Source organism: Mustela putorius, unplaced genomic scaffold (assembly GCF_011764305.1).
Source record: "Mustela putorius furo isolate JIRA1106 unplaced genomic scaffold, ASM1176430v1.1 tig00000578_pilon_pilon_pilon, whole genome shotgun sequence".
NCBI lineage: Eukaryota > Metazoa > Chordata > Mammalia > Carnivora > Mustelidae > Mustela > Mustela putorius.
Window position 1 is genome coordinate 323,146 of NW_025421422.1, and position 24,156 is coordinate 347,301.

Genomic DNA, 24,156 nt, shown 5'->3' on the forward strand with positions numbered 1-24,156 from the left:
CAAACAATCAAACAATCAAAACAAACCAAGCTCATACATACAGAGAACAGATGGGTGGTTGCCAGAGGTGGGGCTGCGGGGGGGGAAGGAAAATGGGTGAAGGGGGTAAATACAAACTTCCAGCTGTAAAATGAATTTGGGAATGCAGTGTCAGCATGGGGACTCTAATTCATGATACCGTATGGCATATTTGAAAATTGCTAAGAGAACAGATCCTAAAAGTTCTCATCACAAGAAGAAAAAAAATTTTTTTAACTATGGTAATGGATGTTAGCCAGTGCTATGGTGGTGATCATTTCACAATGTATTCAGCTATCAAATCATTGGGCTTCCTGGGTGGCTTAGTTGGTTGAGTGCCTGACTCTTAGTTTTGGCTCAGGTCACAATCTCAGGGTCATGGAATTGAGCGCTGCGTCTAGCTCTGCACTCAGCTCAGCATCAACTTGAAATTCTCCTCCCTCTGCCCCTCCTGCTTGTGTTCTCTCTCTCTCTCTCTAATAATTAATAAATACTGAATCATTATGTTGAGTCCCTGAAGTAATTATGTTTTATGTCAATTAGACTTAAGTAAAAGAATAAAAGTACATAAAAAGCAAAAAAAAATTTTAATGATTTTATTTACCCATTTGAGAGACAGAGAGAGCGCGCATGAGCAGGGAGGAGTAGAGGGGAGGGAGAGGGAGAGAGAATCTGAAGCAGGATCTGCTCTGAACACAGAGCCCAACGTGGGGCTCGATCCCATGACCCTGAGATCATGACCTGAGCTGAAACCAAGAGTTGGATGCTTAAGTGACTGAGCCACCCAGGCGTCCCCAAAGAAAAAAATTTAAAAAGTGTACAATTCAGTGGTTTTTATATTCACAGAGTTCTGCAACCTTCACCATGATCAATTTTAGAGCACTGTTATGACCAGGTGAAGAAACCAGGTACATATTAGCTATCATTGCCTCCTTCCTTCCAATGACCACAGCTGTGGGTATACCGGCATTCATCTCCTTCTGTCTCTAATGATTGGCCTGTTTTGGATATTTTCTGTAAATGGACTCATACAATGTGTGGCCTTTGCTGACTGACTTTGCTTTCACTTGGCATAATGTTTTCAGGGTTCCCCATGTTGTAATGCGTATCAGGACTCCATTCCTTTTTGTGGCTGCATAATATTTCATTGTGTGGATATACCACATGCTGACTTGTTTTTTAAAAACTTAAACATTTTATTTTAAAAAAAGATTTTATTTATTTATTTTAGAGAGAAAAAATGAGAGAGAGCACAAGAGAGGGGATGGTCAGAGGGAGAAGCAGACTCCCTCCTGAGGAGGACGTGGGACTCGATCCTGGTACTCCACGATCATGACTTGAGCTGAAGGCAGTTGCTTGATCAGCTGAGTCACCCAGGTGCCCCCAAAACTTAAACATTTTAAGGATGTTCGATGGGCTAGTTATATTTGATGTAACACACATGGAAAGATATCACACACACGCTCTGGCATACTTGGGACATTGCCTTATGAACTAAGGCAAGCCGCCTGCTTTTTATATTCGGGATTTGGAAGCAGGTGCAACAAGGTGTACGCTCTTCCCATGGACGAGGAAAGCACACCCTGTTGCGCTCAGTTTTGCTCAGGCTGCACACTGCGCCCATCCACATATTGGGTTGAAACACCAACATTCTGGTTTTGGAGGTCAGCAGGGGTGGAATACCATAATTTCATAGGGTATACCCTTTGGATGGCTCCACCAGGTGGGCGATAGCAAGCCCTTTTTCCAGATGAGAACACTGAGGGTCAGGGAGGGAGGTGACTCAGCATGAAGACCCACTGTCCCTGCTCATTTCCTTTGGCCTTCTTTGGCACTGGGCAGTGACACTGTGGACTCACTTGTGGGGGACGGGCCCTTTTATTGATTCGGCAGTGGGAATGGGTTTCCCTGCACCATCCACACCCCCCTTGCTGCAGTGTGGCCATCTGTGTGCCTGGTGGTGCACACTGGCCAGGCAGCTGCCTGGGGACCCGACAAGTGTCCCAATCCCTGGTCTTCAGGACTTCTGACAGCCTGGTTCTCCCTCTCCCGCCCTGCAGCCCTGGGAGGGGCAATGCTGAGCCCTCATGTCCCCCTGGGGAAGATCGCTCCACATTTGGCAGTACCCTGTTGGGGAGCAAGGTGGCAGAATCCCCAGGGGTGGGCATTGGATCCGGCCCCTAACAAGGCTGTCTGGGTTTTCCTTTCTAGGGGAGAGAACAGAAGGCTTGAGGAGGATGGTGAGTGTTTCACTCAAGGTCACATGACCAGGTAGGAACTGAGCAGAGTCAAGACATCAGGATTCCTGCTTCCTGATTCATACTCTTTCCCTAGGACACCCTCCTGGTGCCCCCTTGCCCTTCCATGCCCCACCTTTGTTGGAGGGACCTGTCCATGCCGCCCCCCTCTAACAGGTGTGATGGGCTTGGGGTGCTAAAGCTCCCAAGCTGTTTGGGGGAGCCTGAATACCCACTGGGTGCTCACAAGCCTCAGGCACTCCCCTGGGGGATGCAGAGAGCCCACCAGGCCATTTGAGAGAGACATGAAGGTGCTCTCAACACTCAGCACCCTGGTGGGTAGGGAGATGGGTTTGGTCCCCTTCCCTATCTGTTCCCCGCATGCTGGAGTCCACCCCCAGCCTGGTCCATGGCCACCTGCCTCTGGCTGGGCCTGAGTCCACTGGGCTTTGCAGGAGAAATGCTGCCCACTGCCTTCCTTGCCCTGGGTGGACAGAACCTTGAGGGGACCCTGCCAGTCAGTGGGGGTGGCACAGATGGGATGAGACCCTCTGGAGTCACAGTCCAGTGAGGTTGACCATGGCTCCACAGAAAGACAGAACCGAGTTCCATTCTTGCCTCTGGACAATTCACATGTGACGGCGGTACCTCCTTCAAAGGGCTTTAAGGATCGTACCTGTAATAGGAGCTCAAGACACGGCCATAGCACCGGGGAGGAGGAAAGAGGAAAGCACAGCAGGTGGGCTCTCGTCTCAGGCAAGCTTGGGTTCAAGGGCTCGTCTTCACTGTTTGCTGTTTGTGTGACTGTCCGATCGTCAGCCTCTGTTTCCATGTTTGTACAATGGGAATGATGGTAGAATCACCTCAGAGCGGGCTCTCATCAGGATTAACGGACATGTGGTCTGTGAAGTTCTTACTATCCTGGTGCTGGAGGTGTCTTTGGCCACTGTTATTATTATTAGTGTAGTAATAATAATAATTCTGCAGTATCAGCGTCAAACATATCTGCATTTGTTGGATGACCTTGCAATATGGGGGTTGTGTTTCTTTGACAAGAGAAACCAACAGAGCTCCTCCTGTGGGGATTTGAAATAAAATGTTTGGCCCGAGGCCAGGGACTTTGTGTCCTGCCTCGCCCTTGATGAATGAAGCCGGTGACCTGAGTGAGGCTGGCTCATGGATGGCCCCAACCCCAACTTTCTCTTGGAAACCAGTTCCCAAGTCTGGCCTCTTGGAGCCTGTGCGTCAGGAACAGAAAGGCCTGGATGTTTCTAAGATGCTCTAACCCCGTGGCCACCTGGGGGCACCCGCCATCCCTCACCCCACCCCTGGGCTCCGGGGTGAGTTGTGCTGACTATGGGACCAAGGGCTTGGCTTCTCACTCTCAGACTTACAGGAGGCCGAGGCTAGAGGAGCAGGGGTCACCAAAGCCCAGAGAGGGCAGGCCTGCGTCACCCAGCAAGCGGAGGGCAGGTGGTTCTGGGCAGGGATGTCTTCTGTACCTCATCAACCTCTGTCCTCACTGAGTTTGATTTCTGCACTTCCCACGTGTGCCACATAGTCTGTCCCTTACTCAGAAGTGGCACCCGATACTAAATAAACCACAAGGCCAAAGATTCATCCCCCTGGGCCCACATATTCTTTACCTTGGTGTGTTTTCCAGAACTCCAGAGCTCCGGCAGGGTATGGAGGGGGGACAGTAATATTCACAAGCACTGCGGTGATACTTAGCATGTGGGCACATGCTGTGAACCAGGCCCTCTGCCCCCCTTCATCCTCCCTATGGCCTCGTGTTTTCCCATTTTACAGATGAGGAAACTGAGGCACAGAGAGACATATTACGTTGCCTAAGGCCGCCTAGCTAGTGCATAGGAACTGCGATAGGAACCCAGGTAGCTGGGTGCCAAGACAGGCCTCATCCTCGCACCAGATTTTTTTTTCATTAATTTATTTTTAAATGGTGGTGAAAAATACACATAACGGAAACCTACCATCTTTGCTGTTTTGAGGCAAACAGTATGGCGGCATTAAGTATATTCACACCGTTGGTCTGCCGTCCCACCATCCTGCTCCACAACTCTGCAGCTTCCAGAATGGACATTCTGTGCCCTTTGAACACGAAGTCCCCCTCCCTTGCTGTCCCAGCCACTGGCACCCAGCATTCCCCTGTCTGTCTCTGTGAATCTGACCACGCCAGGGGCCTCCTTATGTGGCATTGTGGGACGTTTGCATTTTGTGACTGGCTCATGTCACTCAGCGTCCCGTCCTCACCCATGCTGTAGCCCGTGTCAGTACTCCCTTGCTTTTTAAGGCTGGATAATACTGCATTGTGTGGATTGAGCACATTGTGTTTGTCCCTTCATTGGTCAGGGGACACTGGAGAGGCTCCCACCCCGTGGTGTGGTGGACAGTGCTGCTACCAACACAGGTGTATGGGTATCTCTTTGAGACCCTGCTTTCAATTTTTCTGGGTCTATACCCAGACGTGGGATTGCTGGACCCTAGTAATGTTTTTAATTCTCCGGGGAGCCGCCATACTGTTGTCCACAGAGCAGCGGCGCCATTTTACGTTCCCGCCATTTCATGTGCGCGGACTCCAGCGTCGCTATCCCCACCAGCGTTTGTCCGTTTCTGTGTTTTTGATACTGGCCATCCACATAGACGTGACTGGCCCCTGCTTTCTGTGGGAGAGTCTGAGGATCTGTATCTGTGGTGCCTCGGTCCCTGGGAGAATGTCCGCTGCATCATGATGTGCTTTCTGGAAGTATCTTGGCCTCCCTTACCCTATGGTGAACTTTCACAGGACATACCCAGTGCCACACAAAGGGCTGGCCTGGATATAATAAAGAACCTGTTTTTCATAGACTCTGGGCATGCCCTGGCATGTGTCGTTTTGAGGAGAAATACATTAGGCCTGGGTCTTAATTCTTCCAGGATGCTGTCCAGGCACCGTGGACCCAACTCCTGGCTCACTGGGGAGGAAGTAGCACTGAAGTACCCAGAGCTTGGCTGTTCTGAAGAAGCCCCCCAGAAAGCTTTAAAAAATCCAGGTGCTGCTGGGTCTACCCTCTGGAGGCCCACACTCAGCAGGTCTGGGATGGAGCCTGAGCATTTGTAATAAAAAAGAAATCCCCTGGGCGTCTTGGGGGTTCAGCAGTTAAGTGTCTGCCTTCAGCTCAGGTCATGAGCCCCGGATCCTGGGATCAAGTCCTGCATCAGGCCCCCTGCTTGGTGGGAAGTCTGCTTCTCCCTCTCCATCTGTTCCCCCCTCTCTTTATTTCAAATAAATAAAAGCTTTCAAAAAAACCCCACAAACAAACACCAAAAAAGAAAGAAATCCCCCCATGGTACCCCACCCAGGTGTTACTTATAGGAACCTGATCCTATAACATATTATTTTACCCTGGCTACAGCTGAGGGGTTTATCCCAGAACTACCCAAGGGATGTGAATGTGTGCCTGCATCTCTGCTTGAGAGAGTGAAGGCATGGGTGGGTGGTGGGTGGGTGTGTACAGAGACCCTCCAGCTCTCTCATTCACACACCATCCCAATTTTGCCACGTCTGTGTGCCTCTGTTATTATTTATTATTAGAAAATAACATACATTTATATTATTATATATTATAAATTATATAATTAATTATATAATATATAATAAAATATTTTATAGTACAGAATAGTAATATTTTATATTATTATCACAGTATTAATTATATCAATTGTATATAATATGTAAATATTAATAAGTATTTGAGCTGGTAATTAAAATATATAATTATTAAATATATTAATAATCAGTGATCCATATATTAATATAAAATTGTATTGATATTTTGTATCATTATTCTACTTCGAGAAAACCAGCACCTCTGGCCATTGGTAGTTTGCTTTAAGGATACAAACAAAGGGGGCGCCTGGATGATCAGTGGGTTAAGCCTCTGCCTTCAACTTGGGTCATAATCTCAGGGTCCTGGGATCGTGCCCCCCATTGGGCTCTCTGCTCAGCGGGGATCCTGCTCCCCTGCAACCGCCTCTCTGCCTACTTGTGATCTCTGTCAAATAAATAAAATCTTAAAAAAAAAAAAAAACAAAAGAGGGGCGTCTGGGTGACTCAGTCAGTGAAGCCTCTGACTTCTGGTTTCCGCTCGGGTCGTGACCTCAGGGTTGTGAGATCGAGATCAAGATCAGGATTGCACGTCGGGCTCTGCACCAGGCTGGAGCCTGCTTGAGATTCTCTTTCCCCTTCCCTATGCTCTTTCTGCTCCTGCAGGAAGGAGGAGCTCGCTCTCTGTGTCCCTCTTTCTCTAAAATAAATCTTAACAAAAAAGAATACAAAGAAGATCAAACCGTGTCATAGTTCCGCCTGCATAAATGTTGCCATCCCGATGGGTTTTGAGCTGGAGGCCTTTCGTTGAAAGGGGCAATGAGCAAGTGTTGTGCCAGCGTTAAGTACGGCCGAGACCCAGTAGAGACTTTCTTCTGGCCGGACCTACTTTTTTTCTACAAGTTGGTGCCATGTCATGTCCAGCCCTGGGACTGTCTGCCTGTCATGCTTCATAAATGCAGAGTCAGGCAGTGAGGGTGTGAGACAGGAGCCTGGGTTGGGGAGAGACAGCAGTTGGGGGTCCCAGTGGGCAAGGCTCACTCTATTGCCTGGCCGTCACTGGAACTCTCCCATGGGTGTCAGGGCAAACCTCAGAGTCCCTTGACCTCTGAGCTTCCCTTGGGGCATCTGAATTCATGGGAAATACTGCTGGATGGCTGCTGTTTGCTATTAGTCATAGGGAAGCTAGCAGGCAGGATCCCTTACCTCTAGGAGTTTATGGGTTGAAGAAGGGGCAGAACCTTGCAGGGGTGGGGGGAGAGGAGCCAGGATGCTTTGAAGAAAGTCTGATGGAAGTAGTTTCTCTGAAGGGTTGGCTCTGGCTTTTCTGAGTGTAGTATGACAAGTCATTGCATCTGAGTGGCTTAGAACAAAGACATCTATTCTCTCAAACTCTGAAGGCTAGAAGTCCCAAATCAAGGTGTTGGCAGGGCTCTACTCCCTCCAAGGCTCCAGGGGAGGACCCTTCCTTTTGCCACTTCTGGTGACTTCTAGCATCTTCTAGCAATTCTTGGTGTTCCTTGGCTTCCATTTGTGTATCTGTCTCCTCTTCAAAGGACACCAGTCATTGGATTAGCCCCCCCCCACCAAATCCAGTGTGACTTCAGTAAGTAAGTCTATCTGCAAAGATCAAATAAGGTCATTTTCTAAGATTCCAGGTGCACATGAATTTTGGGGGGGACAATCACTATTCAACCCGCCACACTGAGGAAGGTCCATTAAGACTGAGACCTAAAGGTTGTGTGTTTGGCAGGGGTGAGGGGGGTGGGGAGAGAGTGTCCTTCCAGGCTGAGGGAACAGCATATGCGTAGGCTTCCCCGTGCGAGTATAGCAGAGGGCATTGTGACAGGAGCAGAATAGCAAGGGGAGTGTTGTAGGCTGAGGGCAGAGAAACTGGAGGGTCAGGCACAGAGCCATGGAAAGGGGGTGGATTTAATTCTGAGCCCCTCTAAAGATCCAGGCAGGGGGCACCATGTGATCAGATTCTCTTTTGGGAAAAGGCCGTCTAATGTCAGCCTGGGAAGGTGCATGCTGGTGACTGATGGTGTGTATTCTTTAAGGTTTACCTGCCCCCCACCCCCCCAAGAACATTTACCTCCTGGCAGGTGGCTAGGGCAGTGCTAATACTCCCTGAACCGGAGACTCAGAGAGGGCAAGCAAATAGGGTCACACAGATAGGACAAAGAGCACTGAGGGTCATTGCCGGGGCCTTCTGTCTTGCGAGTGCTCACCACACTGATGCAATGGTCCTTGGTTCTTGCAAGACAGCCGGGATTCCGGGTCAGGGGACATACCCCAGAACAGGGAACACTGATTTTATATACACACTCCTGCCTGTACGGAGTTATGTGCCCCTTCAAGAGAAGGTTTCATTTAGTGAATGTGGAATTCCCTTGTATGTGTGAACTGCTATGACCCTCCCCACTCAGAACGGGAAGAAGCAGGCGAAGAACAGTAAACACTGACGTGTCCACGGAAGAGATTTTGGGAGGCTTGTGATAAAACCTTGGGCCAACACCCAAAGGGCACGGCAGGATAAATATGACCATTCCAGAACCTTTAAACTGATGTTTCCCTGACTTTGGGATGTATATTGGCATAGAGAAGAACTTGCTTTCTCTTGGGAAATAAAAATAATGTATCTATTTCAGATGTAACATTCCATAGAGTGACCATATCAATTTTTTCCCACTGGGACCTGAAACATAAATCAGGCACTGTCTCCCAGGTGTTAAGGATGCTAATAAGGGTGCTTATTTGCTGGACCAGAAGTCCCCAGTGCAGGGCAAGGCCCTTACTTCCTGCTTAGTCTCTTGTTTTTTCTGCTTAGTTTCTTGTTTTTTCATAAACTCCTAGAGGTAAGGGATCCTGCCTGCTAGCTTCCCTATGGCTAATAGCAAACAGCAGCCATCCAGCGGTATTTCCCATGAATTTCTTAGTCTCAGTGCTGAGAGCAGGGAGGAGGGAGGAATTACTAGGGAAAACCCTCTTTCCGTTGAGGATTTTTCTCCAACTGTGTTTTGAGAGAGTGGTGAGGTGCTCCTTTGGGAGAAAGCTGAGTCAGTAATCACCAATGCCCTCCCCCCACCACCCCCCTGGCTGCTGAGATGGACCCCCTTCCCAGCAAGGTGGAGAGATGCTCAGTGTGTTTGCGTGTTTGGGGGTGGGGGGTGTGGAGCAGAGAAGTTAAATTTGGTTCCGGATCTGAGGGCTGGTTTCCTTCCTCTCCTGGTGAAAGGCTCTGTGGAATGAATCACATCCTCTCTTTAGAGTTCTGGGCCCACAGAATGTCAAGGCCAGGCTGGTGCTGTTGGAGGGATGCCCGCCCAGGGGATGTCAGACTCTGGTTTGCAATACCATGGAGGGACTTTGGGCCACAGGGATGATGCCTCTGGCTTCCCATTGAGGTGCATATATTAATTTCCATTCATTCATTCATCTACCCATTGCAATCCTAGGTGATGTTCAACTCCCTCCTGGGGGTGGGGCCTTGCATTAATCATCCATGCCTTCTTTGTTCCCCTGCTTGGGCCTAACCCTTTTCAGGCCCCAGGGACTCATTGACAGACAAGGCCCCTCCACACCCTAGGGTAACAGCCCACTAGCTTCTCCTGTAAAGGACCAGATAGTTTTGGCTTTTTGGACTATAAGAGCCCCATCATGACTGACCGCCATATACTGCCCAAGCAGCCAGGGACAATATGTAACTGAGTGCGTCCTCCACTCAGATTTTCTTTTTTTTTTTTTTTTTCTTTCTTTCTTTCTTTCTTTTTTTTTTTTTAAGAATTTATTTATTTATTTGACTGAATTCACAAATAGGCAGAGAGGCAAGCAGAGAGAGATTGGAGGAAGCAGGCTCCCTGCAGAGCAGAGAGCCCGATGTGGGGCTCGATTCCAGGACCCCGGGATCATGACCTCAGCCGAAGGCAGAGACTTTAACCCACTGAGCCATCCAGGCACCACTCACATTTTCTTTATGGACACCGAAATTTGATTTTTCAAATAATTTTTATGTGTTGCGAAGTATTATTCTTTCGATTATTTTTTTCAGTGATTTAAAAATCATTCTTTTTTTTTTTTTAAAGATTTTATTTATATATTTGACAGAGAGAGATACAGTGAGAGAGGGAACAAAAACAGAGGAAGTGGGAGAGGGAGAAGCAGACTTGCCGAGCAGGGAGCCCCATTCGGGGATCGATCCCAGAATCCTGGGATCATGACCTGAGCTGAAGGCAGACACATAATGACTGAGCCACCCAGGTGCCCCCAAATCATTCCGATTTTTAAGCAGAGAGCTGAAAGTGGAGGAGGAGGCAGCCCCTTCCTGCAGGCTGTGGGAACAGCAAGGGCAAAGGTCCCGAAGTAGGAACTTTCTGGGGGAAGGAAGTGGTGGCATGTACGAGGGGGAGAGTGGTGAGGGCATGTACGAGGGGGAGAGTGGTGAGGCCCTTTTAGATTTTTATGAAGACTTTCCCTCTCTGAGCTCACTTTCCCTGTTTAAAAGTAAAAGAGGATGGTAACAGCACCTTCCTTTATTAACGAAGGGACGAGGAATACGGAAGAGGTGTTTTGCTGAAGGCAGCATTTGACACAAGAAGGGGGGCCAATTGGGGCAGCATTGGGGTGGGGGTGATCACCTTGACATCTTCCTCTTGTACCATGGGCTTCTCCTGATGTTTTGTCTTCTGCGTGGAATATATCACCTGCTTGGCTGTGGGCTTCCCCAGAGCAGACACAGGGCTCTATTCCCTTGCCTATGCTTTGTGTGGGAGCTGGTCCCAGGAAAGTCTCCCCAGGGACTGGAGAAGCCAGACAGGGCAGGGAAAGAGGCCACTGCTGGGTGTGTTCATCAGCAGGACAGGGGACCTCTGGGGACCGTGTCGAATGGGCAAGCACCCTGGGAGAGGTGGGAGCTGGGGTATGTGTATGTCAGGTCCTGTCCTTCACTGGCTGATGGCTGCTTCTGGGGGATTAGCTCCTGGCCACGTCTGGCATGTCTGGCACCCCAACCCCCAGGGTAGGGGGAAGTCCTGGGGCAGAGCCTTGAAAGGTTTTGGAAGCAGTTGGAGCGTACAGGGTGATGGATGTGGCCCCACTGCTGTGGGATTTTGTGTCCCCTTCAACACTAGCTCAGATGTTTCCTCTGCAGACACATCCCTCCAGCAGCTTCTAGTCCTCCCTCCTCTGTAGCCCCTGTTGTCCCCAGGTAGACCCTTCCCCGCCATCCCGGGGTCTAGTGCTTTAGGGCCTGCCCCTGTCCTGCCTCCTTGGTCTGTGTTGGACCTGTGTCTTGTTCACTCCTGGATCCATCGGGCGTGGCGTGCAGCAGGTGCCACAGCTGTTGCCTGGCGATGGTGAGTGCAGAGTGATGAGCGGGACCCCTGCCCTCAAGTGCCCAGGGTCCCTGCAGGAGGCCCATGAGTGACAGGTGGCCACGGTTCTGGGAAGCAGTGCAAGGAGCCAGTGTATGAGGTAACCATGCCTTTGACCCCTCCAGCTTCCAGACTTGCGCATCTCACCCCTGGATGAACCCTGACATCTCTCTGGGAGTTCTTAAAATCGCCCTGTGTCTGGGCTCCACCTGCAGAAATCCTCATTCAGTCCAACAGTGTGAATGGCTGTAAATATTGATCCAGTCCTTCTGGCTTGGAATGTTATGAAGGCCTCTGGGTTGGTTTCCTGTGGCTTTCGTAACAAACCTCCAGGAACCGTGGCTCAGAACAACAGAAGTTCATTCTGCCGTAGTTCTGGAGGTCAGAAGTTCGAGGTCAGTTTTGCTGAGCAGAAATTGGCCACTTCCAGAGGAGCTGGGAGAGCCTCCTTTCCCTTGCCTCTTCCAGCTTCTAGAAGCTGCCACCTCAGTTGTCCCTGGTGAGGCTGTCATCTGGCCTTTCCTGGAGGCAGGCCTCCATCTGCTTCCCTCGCACAAGGACACGCGTGATTGCATTTCGGGCCCACCCAGATCCCCCAGGCTCTTCCTTGCCTCTTGAGATCTTTCACATAAGTCCATCCACAAAGGTGCTTTTTCCCACATCGGGTCAGGGATCCTGCTTCCGGGGATGAGCGCATGGCTGTTTTCTGCAGCCATCACCAAGGTCCTGAGAATGCACGTCATGCGCCCCCAGCCTCTGCAGGCATTCCCTGACAGCTAAGCTTCCAGACTCCTGCAGGGCAGGGCACCCTCTCTCTGCTTTACAAGTGGGGAAACTGAGGCACAGGTCAGGAGAGTGATTTTTCTGAAGCTGAGCCTGGATCCGAGACTGACCTCGCCGCATCTGAACCCCCGAGTCATGTTTGTCTTCGCTATGATCGCCCAGGGTAGGAGGGGTCCTGCCCTGCCCAGCCTAGCTCTGTCTGTGGGTCCCAGGACAGTTGAGACCCTCGCCCTAGCTCAGGTCCCAGAATTGGGAGCGTGCTTGTGATTTTTAGGGGATTTCTGTTCCAAACCCCCTCAATGGGAAGGATTCCCATTTCTGCTTCATGTGATCCTTTGGGAAGAAAGTTGCTGTTCATGGATGGCAGTTCTTCAAAACTGGTCTTCAGGGTGATTTAACTCAAGTGAGCATTGCGGGCTGGCATCAGACCCGAAGACAGGAGTAAGGGGAAGGGAGCCATTCTGCCCTGGGGGACTATGCTGGAGCCTTCCAGGTCTGGTGGATTTGGCATCATTCTCCCCATTTCACAGGCAAGAAAACTGAGGCTCGGGGAGGGGAATGAACTTATAAGGCCATGCAACTAGTAAGTACAGAGTTGGGATTTGAACCCAGATCTCTCTGACTCCCTGCACTTTGGGCTGGTGTTAGCCTTGAGGCCCAGCATGCTCTCACTGCTTCTGCATGGTGGTGGGGGGCATTAAACTGATGTTTTTCTGGGGTCCCTTTGCCTCTGACTCCCCCTGGCTTCATGTTGGGGGTGGGGGTCGTTCATGCTGTTCCTCTCTCGTATGTGGATGGTCTCAAGTCACACTGTATTTCCTCTTTATCCTCCCATCTCCTACGGGTCCAGAGTACCCCCATCTCCTACCTGGGAGGCGGCAGGCCGCTCCTCTTTGGTTCCCGGCCTCCATCTTGACCTCCGCAGTGTATCCTCCACTGGATAGAAGTGCCCAGGGGAACTTCTAGAAGGGTCACTAAAGCCCTCTAGTGACTTCCTGTCCCACGTAGGAGCAGACCCATGCTCCTTTCTGGAGAGGTCCTGCCTGACTCAGCTCCCACTGCTTTTCAAAATGACCTTTCTTACCTGGCCCTGCCTCATGAGCCTTCTTTCTGGAACACTCTTTTTCTGGCTGTTTGCATGGCAGGCTCATTTAGGTCTCAGCTCAGTTGTCATCTCCTCAGAGAGTCCTTATTCTCACCCGCCCTGCCGCCCCAGGTTAGAGTTGCTCCCCCAGCCCCTGAATCTTTCCACATAACCCTGTGGCTATATCCCTGGTGGTTAGAGCTGTGCCCAACACACAGTAGGTGCTTAATTAATGCATATGTTAGATGACTGGTCTGGCGAAGAGGTCCAGCTTCCTGGATGTCCCTGGGCAACTCATGTCCCCTCTCAGAGCTCAGTCTCCTTGGAACTTGGACCAGGTGGTCTTTACAAGGGAAGATTCTGGGCTTCCAGGCCCCAGGAATTCAGGGCTGGTCAGGGCTCTTGGGGGGATGCACTGGCTCAAGGCAAGAGTGTGGGAGGAGGGCTGACCCTGAGCTACAGGAAAGGGAGGGTCCCTGGGTGGAGAAGAAACTATTTGGGACGAGTTCCTGAGGCTTAGAAAGAGTTCCTGAGCCCCCCTCCATATGCACCCCCCCCCCCGCCGAAAACGCTCGCTGTTGTCTTAGCTGCAGTGCTGGTGCTGGGAGGGTGTGCGGGTGAGTGACCACCCGCCAGGGCCCTCTGCTAAATGGGCTTTTGTTTATTTGAGATTTGAACAAAAAAAGGGTTGTCCTCAGAAAAACACAGCTCCAGAAACCTTGTTGGGGTTTTGGGATCTGGGCAGGAGAGGGCAGAGAACTTTCCTCACTCTTTGCTAAACATTAAAAAATTTTTTTTTGGATAGAACATTGTAAATACCAAAAAGCAGGAAGAAGAAATATCATCCAGGAGCCCACCCCCATCAGACAAGCACTGTGAAATTTTGGCAGGGGAATTTTTGTAATTTTGAGGGCACATTTGTTTCTCATATAAATGGATCATACTGGTTATAATTACTACTATTATTATTACTTTTTTTTAAAATCAAACCCCAGATCTATACAGCTTTTCAGTTTTCTAGTTTTCACTTACCATCATGTCATGAACTGGTTTCTCCCATCACCAATGTCTGTAAACTTCATTTGGGACAAGTGTATAAAATTGCCAGAGGAGAATACTGTAGTGTGTTTAACACCAATGTCCGATGGCTGGACATTGAGATTATTTCACATTTCTTGGTCTATCTGTAGTGGCTCATGCATCTGGTCCCCTCTGGCCCTGGGGTGCTATGAACTTAAGGTTCCCCCCAAGGGCCTCCTGCCTCAGGACTTTTGCATAGGCTCTTCCGGCTGTGGTATTCTCTATTGGACCTTCTTGATCCATTTGTATTGATAACTGTCTTGGGTTTTTTCTCCTTGAGTTCTGCCCGTGTCCCCCCACCCCTGACTGGGAGCCACCTGAGGACAGGGGTGCTCCTGCCTGCCATTCCTTGCAGCCTCTGGAGGAGCTGGTGGGGGGGACAGGGAGACTGCTAGTGTCATGTTTCCCAGATGTTCTTTTTTTTTTTTTTTTTTAAAGATTTTATTTATTTATTTGCCAGAGACAGAGGGAGAGAGAGCGAGCACAGGCAGACAAAGAGGCAGGCAGAGGCAGAGGGAGAAGCAGGCTCCCTGCCGAGCAAGGAGCCCGATGTGGGACTTGATCCCAGGACGCTGGGATCATGGCCTGAGCCGAAAGCAGCTGCTTAACTAACTGAGCCACCCAGGCGTCCCCAGATGTTCATTTTTTAGCTGTAATCCGGGGGCCTTGGTTTCTTCTTTGTGCTTCAATTGGTTGACTCAGGGGTGAATAAATTGTATAATAGGAGTAGGAAATACATTTTTATTTTGGCCGCAAGAGCATGAGGTGAAGATGGAGTTGAACCCCACAGGCACATGGCACCCCATCCCATCCTCCCTTGACACACTACGCACCTATGGACCCCCACAATCGTGGTGGTTACCATGGAGACCCACAGATGCCATTGTCACCTTAGTCATAATGAGAGGTGTGCTTTTTTTTTTTTTTAAAGATTTTATTTATTTATTTGACAGAGAGAGAGTGCACGCACAAGCACGGGCAGTGGCAGGCAAAGGGAGAAGCAGACTCCCTGCTGAGCAGAAAGCCTGATGTGGGGCTCGATCCCAGGACCCTGGGAACATGACCTGGGCCGAAGGCAGATGCTTAACCCACTGAGCCACCCAGGAGCCCATGAGAGGCTCTCTTGATTGAACATTTAGTATGTGCCAGGCACCGTGTTTGTGCTTTTCAGGAATAGACTCATTTTATCCACAGAGGTGCTATTGCTGTCCTTGTATTACAGATGGGGCAGCTAGGTTCAGAGAGGTATTGTAATTTGCCCAGGATCACACAGCATATAAACCAAGGCAGGATGGGTTCCAGAGTCCATGCTCTTAACTCCAACCCTGCCCCATCACATGAACACACACACACACACACACTTTCACACACACCCCTCGGGGCATACCAACACTCAGACCCACAGCCTCATAGCTTGCTGGCAAGCCCCACGACTGCCCCTCCTCCACATGCTCCCTGTCCCTCAGTCACACCGCCACCTACTCCCTCCCTCCCCTGCACGCCCATCAGGATGCACAGATCCAAGGCCCCCTGTATGCATAGCTCCCCACCTCCCCAGGCAGAGCTGACTGGCGAACCTTTATGCCGCTCTCTGTGAAATGGCCTTGTCCCCAGGCATCCCACACACAGCCTGGCTTGCCATCCAAATATACACATGCATCTGGTACCTACCCAGCCACCTGGAAACTTGTTCCTTGGACCCAAGCATGCCTAGTGCCCACCCGTTCATATGTGTGGAACAGGTGTATGTACCTACCACGGACCTGGGGTGGGCGTGATCCTGGCCTTGCCCCTCCTTGAGGGGTGGAGCCGTGCGGGACCTATGGTGACTCAGCTTGCTGGGGCAGCTTCAGGTATGGTGGCCTCAGACTCCTGTGGTGGCCTGGATGCCTGGTCTCCCCCCTCACCTGCAGGAAGGGCCTGGAGCTCTACCAGGCACTGTGCTGGGCCCTTTTATTGCCCATATGGGGAAACTGAGGCTTGGGACACACAGCCGAAGTCACAAGTCAGGACCACAGACCTCCCCTCAGCTTCTTGGTCACACTGCCTTGCTTCATGCAGGGCTGGCCCAGCCAGGGCCAGTCTCTCAGGCTGGCTTTGGGGACACATCCCTCTGTGTTTTTCAGGACTGACCCCTTGCTTTCTTGCTTTCTTCCTGCCAGTGATTCAGCCTTTTGGCCTCTGGAATTTGGCGAGAGACATGCATGACCTTGGACAAGGCATTTAATCCCTGTAAGCCTCAGTTTCCTGCTTTCTTGATAGTCACCTGTAGTTGCTGGGTAATGGTGAGGAGTCTGGGAGGTGACCTCTGTCCAGGGCTGACTTAAGAGCTGGGGACAAGCACAGAGAGCCTGGCAGTGGGGTTGTTTTTTCACACCGGTGAGCCTGGGGCAGTCGGGGCCCAAGTCTGCCCTGCCTCCTCTTGCCCGCTCCCATCTCCTCCTGTCCCCTGCTCGGCCAGGCCACATCACATCAGTGTTTTTAGATATGGGTCTGGTGGGCCCTCCCCCTCTCCAGAGAGGCAGGACGTGAGTCATGTCCGCGCTGGCAGACGCCACCCTTGGCACAGCTGACCACACCCACCGCTAATCTCCCAAGAGGCCGTCTTTGGGGCTGAGGGATATTGCCAGTGGGGTGGGGGTAGGGGTCAGGCCTGGGTGGGGGACTCCCTAAGGATGCCCATGCTCAGGTCTCTGCCGGGTGCCTGCTGCATAGTGGGAGATCAGCCAGCATGGGTTCAATGCGCCATTGGTGCTGAGTGCTTCTACACATATGTTCTTAGCACATGTCTCAGCTGTTTTGAGAACCCCATAGGATTATTAACGCATGTGACCGGTGAGGAGACCAAGGCCGAGGAAGACAAGAAGCTGGGCCAAGTTCACAGAGGTGGGGTTTGAATTTGAGCGTGTGTTCTGTGAGCGGCCCTGGGTAGTTCTCCCTCCAGCTCCAGTGCCCCCTTACCAGGTGCTGATCTCAAAGCAGCTCTCCCCGCCTCTCCCTCTCCCTGCCTTGAAGTCAGCAGTTCTCACCTGAACACACAGGATGGAGATGTGACATATGAGACGCCTTCCCCTGGGACTGGGGGACTTGGGGAGGCTCCTGGCCGGTGGGAGGTAACTCCACCCTCTCCCACACAGGAAGGCAGATCAGAATGCAGGGGAGGCAGGGAGAGGAAGGTGATTCTGTGAGAGCCCCAGAGGCACTCTTCTGGCAGCCTCAGAGCCTTCCAGGATCTGCCCACACCCCTTTCTCCAGACTCAGGCTGCGCCACTTTCCTTCACTCCGCCCTAGCCCTGCTAGCAAAAATTTCTGTTCCTGAGCTCTTTTCTAACTCTGGATCTCTTGGTCTTCCCTTGGCTGGCTCCCTCTGATCCTTTGGGTCATGCAGCTGAAATGTCACTTCTTCCAGGAAGCCATCCTTGATCACCTTAGTCCACTGGACCCGACTGTGATCGCCATCAGGGAGACCCCATTCCCATCATCTCCCTTGTCACCTGCTGCCATCTTTGTCCTGGGCTGTTGGCTTCTCCATCCCCTGTCCTTTTTACTTCCCAACCCCAGACTCTGTGTAAATAGTGACCCCGACTTTTTGAGTTCTTTGCTGTGGCCACATTACCAAGCTGTGGGTCTGGCTTGTAGCGGGTCAATACATTTTTTGAAGAAATTGTGAAAAGAGCAACTTTTCAAAAGTCAGCCAAGGCAAACAGTTAAGGGCTATGGACCCATTTCACAATGGGGTATGTCTCACCATCGTGTAAGACGCCCTAGGGGAGAACGGGGCTTCTGAGCAGGTCCCATCTCTTATGAGTCAGATTCTAGGAATGCGGGGTGTGTTAAGTTGGGCCCCCCACCAGGTGCAAGGGCAAGTGGTTTATTTGTTGGTAGTATACCATTAGGATATTCTAATAAGCAGGTTACCCCTGGGGGCAGCTGGGAACCTTGGGGAGACTGTCAGACACGCCCCCAGCTGGTCACACCCCTGGTAGAAAGTTGTCCACCTGTGCCAAGCAGATTTGGGTGAGGCTCCAAGAGCATCTGCTGTGATGGGGTTAGGCTCTTCCCTTGGTGGCTGACAAGCACTGTGTGGCCAGAGGATGACTCTGGCTCAAGGGAAGCACAGCATGTGCTCAGAGGCTGTGACGGGGAGAGGCCACCTGTTTCTGCTTCTGCACCAGGTCTGGGGCTATTTGCACAAAGTTGCCAGTTTGGGCATAAAAGGATCTTTGAACCTGAGAGGTCATTTTCTTGGTTCACCTCCTGCTTTCTGATAAGAGTCCCTGTCTACTGAGCACCTGTTGTATACACTTTCCAGGTGTCTTCACGTCCTTGTATTGTTCACAACACGGCACAAAGCCTGGCCCCCCCTCCTGCTTCCTGCTGCTTTCTTGCACCTGTGTGGAAGTCCAGTGGTCTAATTGCACAGGCTCCCACTTCCTCCCAGGCTAAAAGAGTAATTTTAATACGATGGATGAGGACAGTTATTGATTGACATGTGCGGTGACCACAGACTTGTGCTAAGTACTTGGCACATGTGATCTCAGTTAATCCCCACAAAAGCAGGTGGAGTACTTAGCTTTGATGGCATTCTAATAGATGCAAATACTGAGGCTCAGAGAGGTGAGCGACTGGCACAGGGTCACACAGCTAGTAGAGGTTGAGATGCGATTGGATGCCGAGCTGGTTGACTCTGGGAAGTCCACGCTCTGAACAGTCATCCAGAAGGCCACAGACAGGGCGAGGAGATCAGGGAGCTCCCGGCCGCCAGTCCTGTGTGCTATCCCCCAAACAGGGCGTCCTCTAGCTCTTGATAACTGGTGATTACACTGGGCAAAGTAGGGTCTGGGAGAACTGAGAGCAGGTGGTGTTTATCCGAATTTAGGAGATTGTATGGTATTTTCTATAACCTGGCCTGGTAAGTTGCCTTCTGGGGATGGGCTCACAGTGACTCACGGAGAACTGACTCCCCAACCCTAACCCCCTCCCCCTCCCCCCTGGCCCAGGTGGCTGTTCTAAGAGCGGAAGTTTGGGCAGGCTATCTTGGTAGAGGACAATCTAGACTCTAGGACATTGAAGAGCTTTGCTCTTGGTGGCTGGAAAGCAAGGATGTTCGGATTGGGTCCTTTGGTGTATCTCTAGAGATAAGAATAAAGGGCTTTTGGAGCAGAGGGTAGAGCCTTGCCAGCACTCTCACACAGGCACACACACACACACATACCTACCTTGTTGCTGTCACCGTTCTTTCCGGCTGGGGCCCTGGCATGTCTAGAGGTCATCTCTGGCCTTGTCATTCACTGTGGACTTCCATTCAGGAGGCAGTGTATCCTCCTGGACCCCAGGTAGAGCCTTGGGTTCTGTCTCAGGAAGAGGTTTTGAGAATCAGAGACGGAGATGCACATTGAGGAAGACATTGATGGGGCTGAGCTCTCAGAAGGGAAAGTGAGTGAAGCAGAAGTGGCCAGAGGGGGTGTGTGGTCTCAGCCTGGTATGATTCCCGCTGGTGAGCTCTGGAACCACAGAACAAATCCTGCCTGGAAGCAAGGGTAGGCAGTCGTGTGTGTCCCATCTGAGTCTGTCATTGACTTATGGGTGCCCTGGTTTGTGGGGTGCTTACTGGCAGGGGTGGGGGTCGTGGGCCAGCCTGTTGGAGGATAGCAATCCTGGACAAGGATGTACCTGTGAACTGTTGGCAGACCACCTCCTAGCAGGTGAGGGAAGGGTGAAGCACCAGGAGAAGGGATCTGGTAGCGGGAGGGCACAACAGTGTCTCCCGGAGGTTCCCTACCGGATTTGTCCCTAACTAGCTGTGTGACTTTATGTGAGCTGCTTACCCTTTGTGGGCCCAAATTTCACCTTCTGTACACCAAGATGGTTGCCAGGACCACTGTTTACTCCATCTCATTCTTATCCTCCCTCAAATCACTCATTTTCTCATTCAAACATCCATGTGTTTCAGCAAATGTTTATTGTGTACCTATTAATGCCAGATGCCTTGCTAGGCTCTGGCGATAAAACAGGGAGCCCTTGGGGGGCAAGGCAGACAAATAAACAGGCTTAAAATGGGTCAATATCACAAAAAAGCAGAGAGCTGTGGGAATCCTACTTGGGGCAGGGTTGGGGAGGTCAGGGAAGGCTTCCCGGAGGAAGAGGCATCTCATCAGGGAGCTGTTGCTGTTAGCGCATGCTAACTGACATCACTCAGGAAGAAAGGAAGGTGATCCGTAAATCCCTGTGGGTCTCTTTCCCTTCAGAGGGTGGCTTTCTTTCTAGATCCGGATTCCCTCCATGTCAAAGTGAACTGTTTGTAGGATGAGTAAGTTTGGAGCCAGGAGAGAAGGTGGGGAGGAGTTGGCAAGAGATGCTATACACCCCAGGGGTGTGTAGGGGCAGATCAATCAGCTCTGGGGCGGGGTGTGGCTTTATTTGGTGAGCACCTGCAGGCCCCTGGAAGTTTTAGATTTTGTTTTCTTAGACATAACTTAATGTATAAACTGGATACATATTTACAGATGTTTATAACTTGTAACCAACACTCCCATCAAGATATAGAACTTTCTAGGCCCCCAGAGCACTCCCTTACACCCCTTTGAGTCAGCAATCCTCCAAGGTTCTTATTGCTGTTCTCCCTCAGTCACCATGGGGAGACTTTGGCTATTTCCTGAGCTTCACATAAGTTCACTTGGACACACATAGCTTTCCAGTTTCTTCTTGTTTTGTTCACCAAAATGTGATATTTACCCATGTTTTGCATGTCAAGGTAGTTTATTTGTCTCATTGCTGTGTTATATTCCGTCCTAGGAATATGCCAGAATTTATTTACTTATCCAGTCTACTGTGGATGGCCAGGTAGGCAGTTTCCAAGTTTGGGCTGTTCTGGATAGAGCAGCTGTGGACGTCCGTGTATATGTCCTCTGTGGCCCGAGCGCTCATTTCCGTGCAATGGGTACCCAGCAGCAGGCTGGGTACAGATGGGCTTTGGTGGACTCCGCCAAACAAAGTGTCTGTGCTTGTTGAACACCAGTTCCACTTCTGTGTCCTTGAAAGCCCTTGCTAATGTCGATGTTCAGAATTTTGGCCATTATGGTAGATGTGGGATAGTAGTTCATTGTGGGCATAGTTTTGCTTCCCTGATGACCAGTGAAGACGAGCATCTTCTCATGGGCTTATTGGCCATTTGAGGACCTTGCTCTCCAAAAACGTGTGTGTGTTCACGTGTGTATTTGTCACTCAAGCCTTCTGTCCTTAAAAACCATTCAGCCAACCAGGTTCCAGGTCCAAGTGGCTGATAGTTTTTAGATAATGCCTGCTCTGGCATCCCGTGGGCAGCTAACACAGGATTTCTGTAGCTGGGAGAACCTTCATTTATAGAGCCCTTGGGCCAAAGCAATTTGTGTGTCATATAAATAAGTATACACTTGTATATTATATAGATAGGCATTACATAAAATATATAGTACATATAAATACCTATAATGGATATAGTAACACATCACTGTAGCATATATAATATATATAAGCAATGCATAGTTATATATAGTTTTATATATAATTTTTTATATATACATAAAAATTACATTATGAATCAGGAGCCCTAGGTTCTTGCTGAGATTCTGGCTGGCTTGTGTTCCACCTGTGGGTTAGGAAAATCATTCTCCTCTCTAGCACAGACACACCTGGGATCACCTCTTTCCCATTTTTCTGCACCAAAAATCAAACAGGCTCTTCTCATTTCTGGACTCCATGCTCGGTGAGGTGCTGTGCTTTAATGATCCAGGAAGAAGATCACTTTGGAATTTTTTTCCCCAAGCACCTGGGGAGTGCTTGGCAATTTGGTTGGGGTGGGGCTGCTATTGCCATTGGTAACCACCAGGCAGGGCAGGGATGCTGAGGACCCTTGGGTGCTTCTGGGGTTGGGTTCCCTGCTGAGGCAGGGGTGTGAGCATGAGTGTGGTTCTTTGGGAGGGGGGGTGCCTGTGGAGATGAGACAGAGAAGGCAAGGAGCCTCACATAGGGCACGTGATCAGGAGTACAGAACCTCAGAGTTTCCCCCCGCAGAGAAGGGAGGGAGCTGGGGTATTGATACACCTGTTCCCTGTCTTTGGTGGCCAGCCGTCCTTCTGGGGGAGGGGGGCATTGACTCGTTGGCACTTCCGGGCTGTGCTGCCTGCTGGCCAAGTGAGCCCCTGTGACCAGAAGAATTGCAGTCACCTTCCATCAGCAGCCCTCTGCGTCCAGGGCTGTGTGCAGAAGCAGTCGAAGGTGAAGGTGTGTGCTGTACCGTCGCTGAGAAACTCTTGAACCCTCTGACACTCGTACCGTTAGCAGCTCAGTCTCTTTCACTTGGTGCTTCCCCTTAACTCAGTGTTTCTCGAACTCGTCCGTCTTCTCTTGCACGCACACTGGTTGTTCTCAGAAGGCATTGTGGCAAAGGAAGCAAGAGAGCAGGCTTCCTCCTAGGTGTCCTTGAGTCTCAGTTTGCCCTTCTGTAAAAGGAAGGGTAAAATGCTCCCTGCCCCAGAGGTTGCTGGGAGAAACGAGTGTCCGTCTGTGTCCTGTTTCCCAGGGACCCAGTCGCACGGTCCATAAACAGAAACTACTGTGTTGTTATTCTCATTGTGTGAAATGTAGAAATTGTAACTAAGTCAGAAGAGTTTCTCTGAAACTCTTTGTAGCTGCCTTCAGTTGAATGTGTGAAAGGCTCGATTGTACTCCTTATAACTCATCACGTGTATCACTTGGTGACGCCTAGAGAATTCTTTGTAAGTGGCAGACATCACCTTAGAAATGGAACTGTGGTACCCTAATGTCTTTATCTGGTCAGCTGGGCCCTGTTCGTGGAGCCCCGTATACCAGTGCATAAAGAGGAATGGGTCTGGGGGCTTGTGGGGCCCGTGGTCGATCACCCAAACATTTGGCATTCCTCGGTCTAAACCACAAATGCTCTGGGCATGTAATGAGTCACTTTATTCCTTGGAACCTCCGTGAAGAAGAACCTTTGATTAACTGAGGCCTCCCCTCCACCCTCCTTGGGGCACACCCTGCGTTTAAGACCATGGGACAAGGAGGTCAAAATAAACTGTTCTCAGCTATGCTAAAGGTCAGGACTTCTTACAATGGATGGGTGATTTGTGGTTCAGTTAAAAAAAGGTTGGGCCCGGAGTGGGGGCAATCAGTCAGTCATTGAGACAAGGCCTGGGCTGAAGTTAGCTCCGGGGACTGGGTTTCAGCTTGCTCGTAGGACTCACCTTCTCCCAGCCTCAGCTGACACGTGGAAGTTCATGGAATCCTGAGCTTAGGGGTTATTAATTCAGTCTCTCAGCTGCATGCTGCCTCCCCCAGGAAGCCCTCTCCTCCCTCTCTTGTCAGCCAAGTTGAGCTCTATATGAGTTTCCTGTGACCTCCATAACAAATAGCCACAGGTCAGTGGCTGCAACAAGTTTACCTTACGGTTCTGGAGGTCAGAAGTCTCATATGGGTCGTCAGAGGTGCGTTCCTTCTGGAGGCTCTTTCTTGTCTTTTCTAGCTTCCAGAAGCTGCTACATGCTGGGCTTGTGATCCTGCATCACTTGACCTGTTTTTGTTGTTGGTTTGTTTGTTTTTTTTAGATTTTATTTACTTATTTGAGAGAGAAAGAGCATGAGCAGGGGGAGTGGCAGAGGGAGAGGGAGAAGCAGGCTCCTCGCTGAGCAGGGAGCCCGACATGGGGCTTGATCCCAAGACCCTGGGATCATGACTTGAACCCAAGGCAGCCACTTCACTGACTGAGCCACCCAGGCACCCCAACCTATTATTTTTTTTTTTAATCACATTTTCTCTCTCTGACACTGACCTTCTTGCCTCCCTCTTCCAGGAACCCTTGTGCTGACACAGGATCCGTCCATATAATCCAGGGTAACCTTCCCCATCTCAGGAGACTTCATTCCTCAGTGCCTGCAAAGTCCCTCCTGCTGGTAAGGTAACAGATTCATGGGTTCTGGGGGT

The 24,156-nt window shown here is 50.6% G+C and overlaps 1 protein-coding gene across 6 annotated transcripts in view; it reads left to right on the forward strand.

Annotated features, from left to right (window-relative positions):
• The window catches only part of KIAA1671 (KIAA1671 ortholog), a 181,720-nt gene that overhangs the window by 17,175 nt on the left and 140,389 nt on the right, over positions 1 to 24,156 (forward strand). The window contains exons 1-2 of one of the 6 annotated variants that reach the window (XM_013063513.2): positions 1,573 to 2,289; positions 24,026 to 24,130. In XM_013063513.2, coding sequence (XP_012918967.1) covers positions 2,093 to 2,289; positions 24,026 to 24,130 — 302 coding nt within the window. In that variant the 5' untranslated portion in view covers positions 1,573 to 2,092. Of the gene's footprint in view, positions 1 to 1,572; positions 2,290 to 24,025; positions 24,131 to 24,156 lie in introns of those variants that run through there. The other 5 variants (XM_013063511.2, XM_045081480.1, XM_013063512.2 and 2 more) reach the window with 5 other exon arrangements.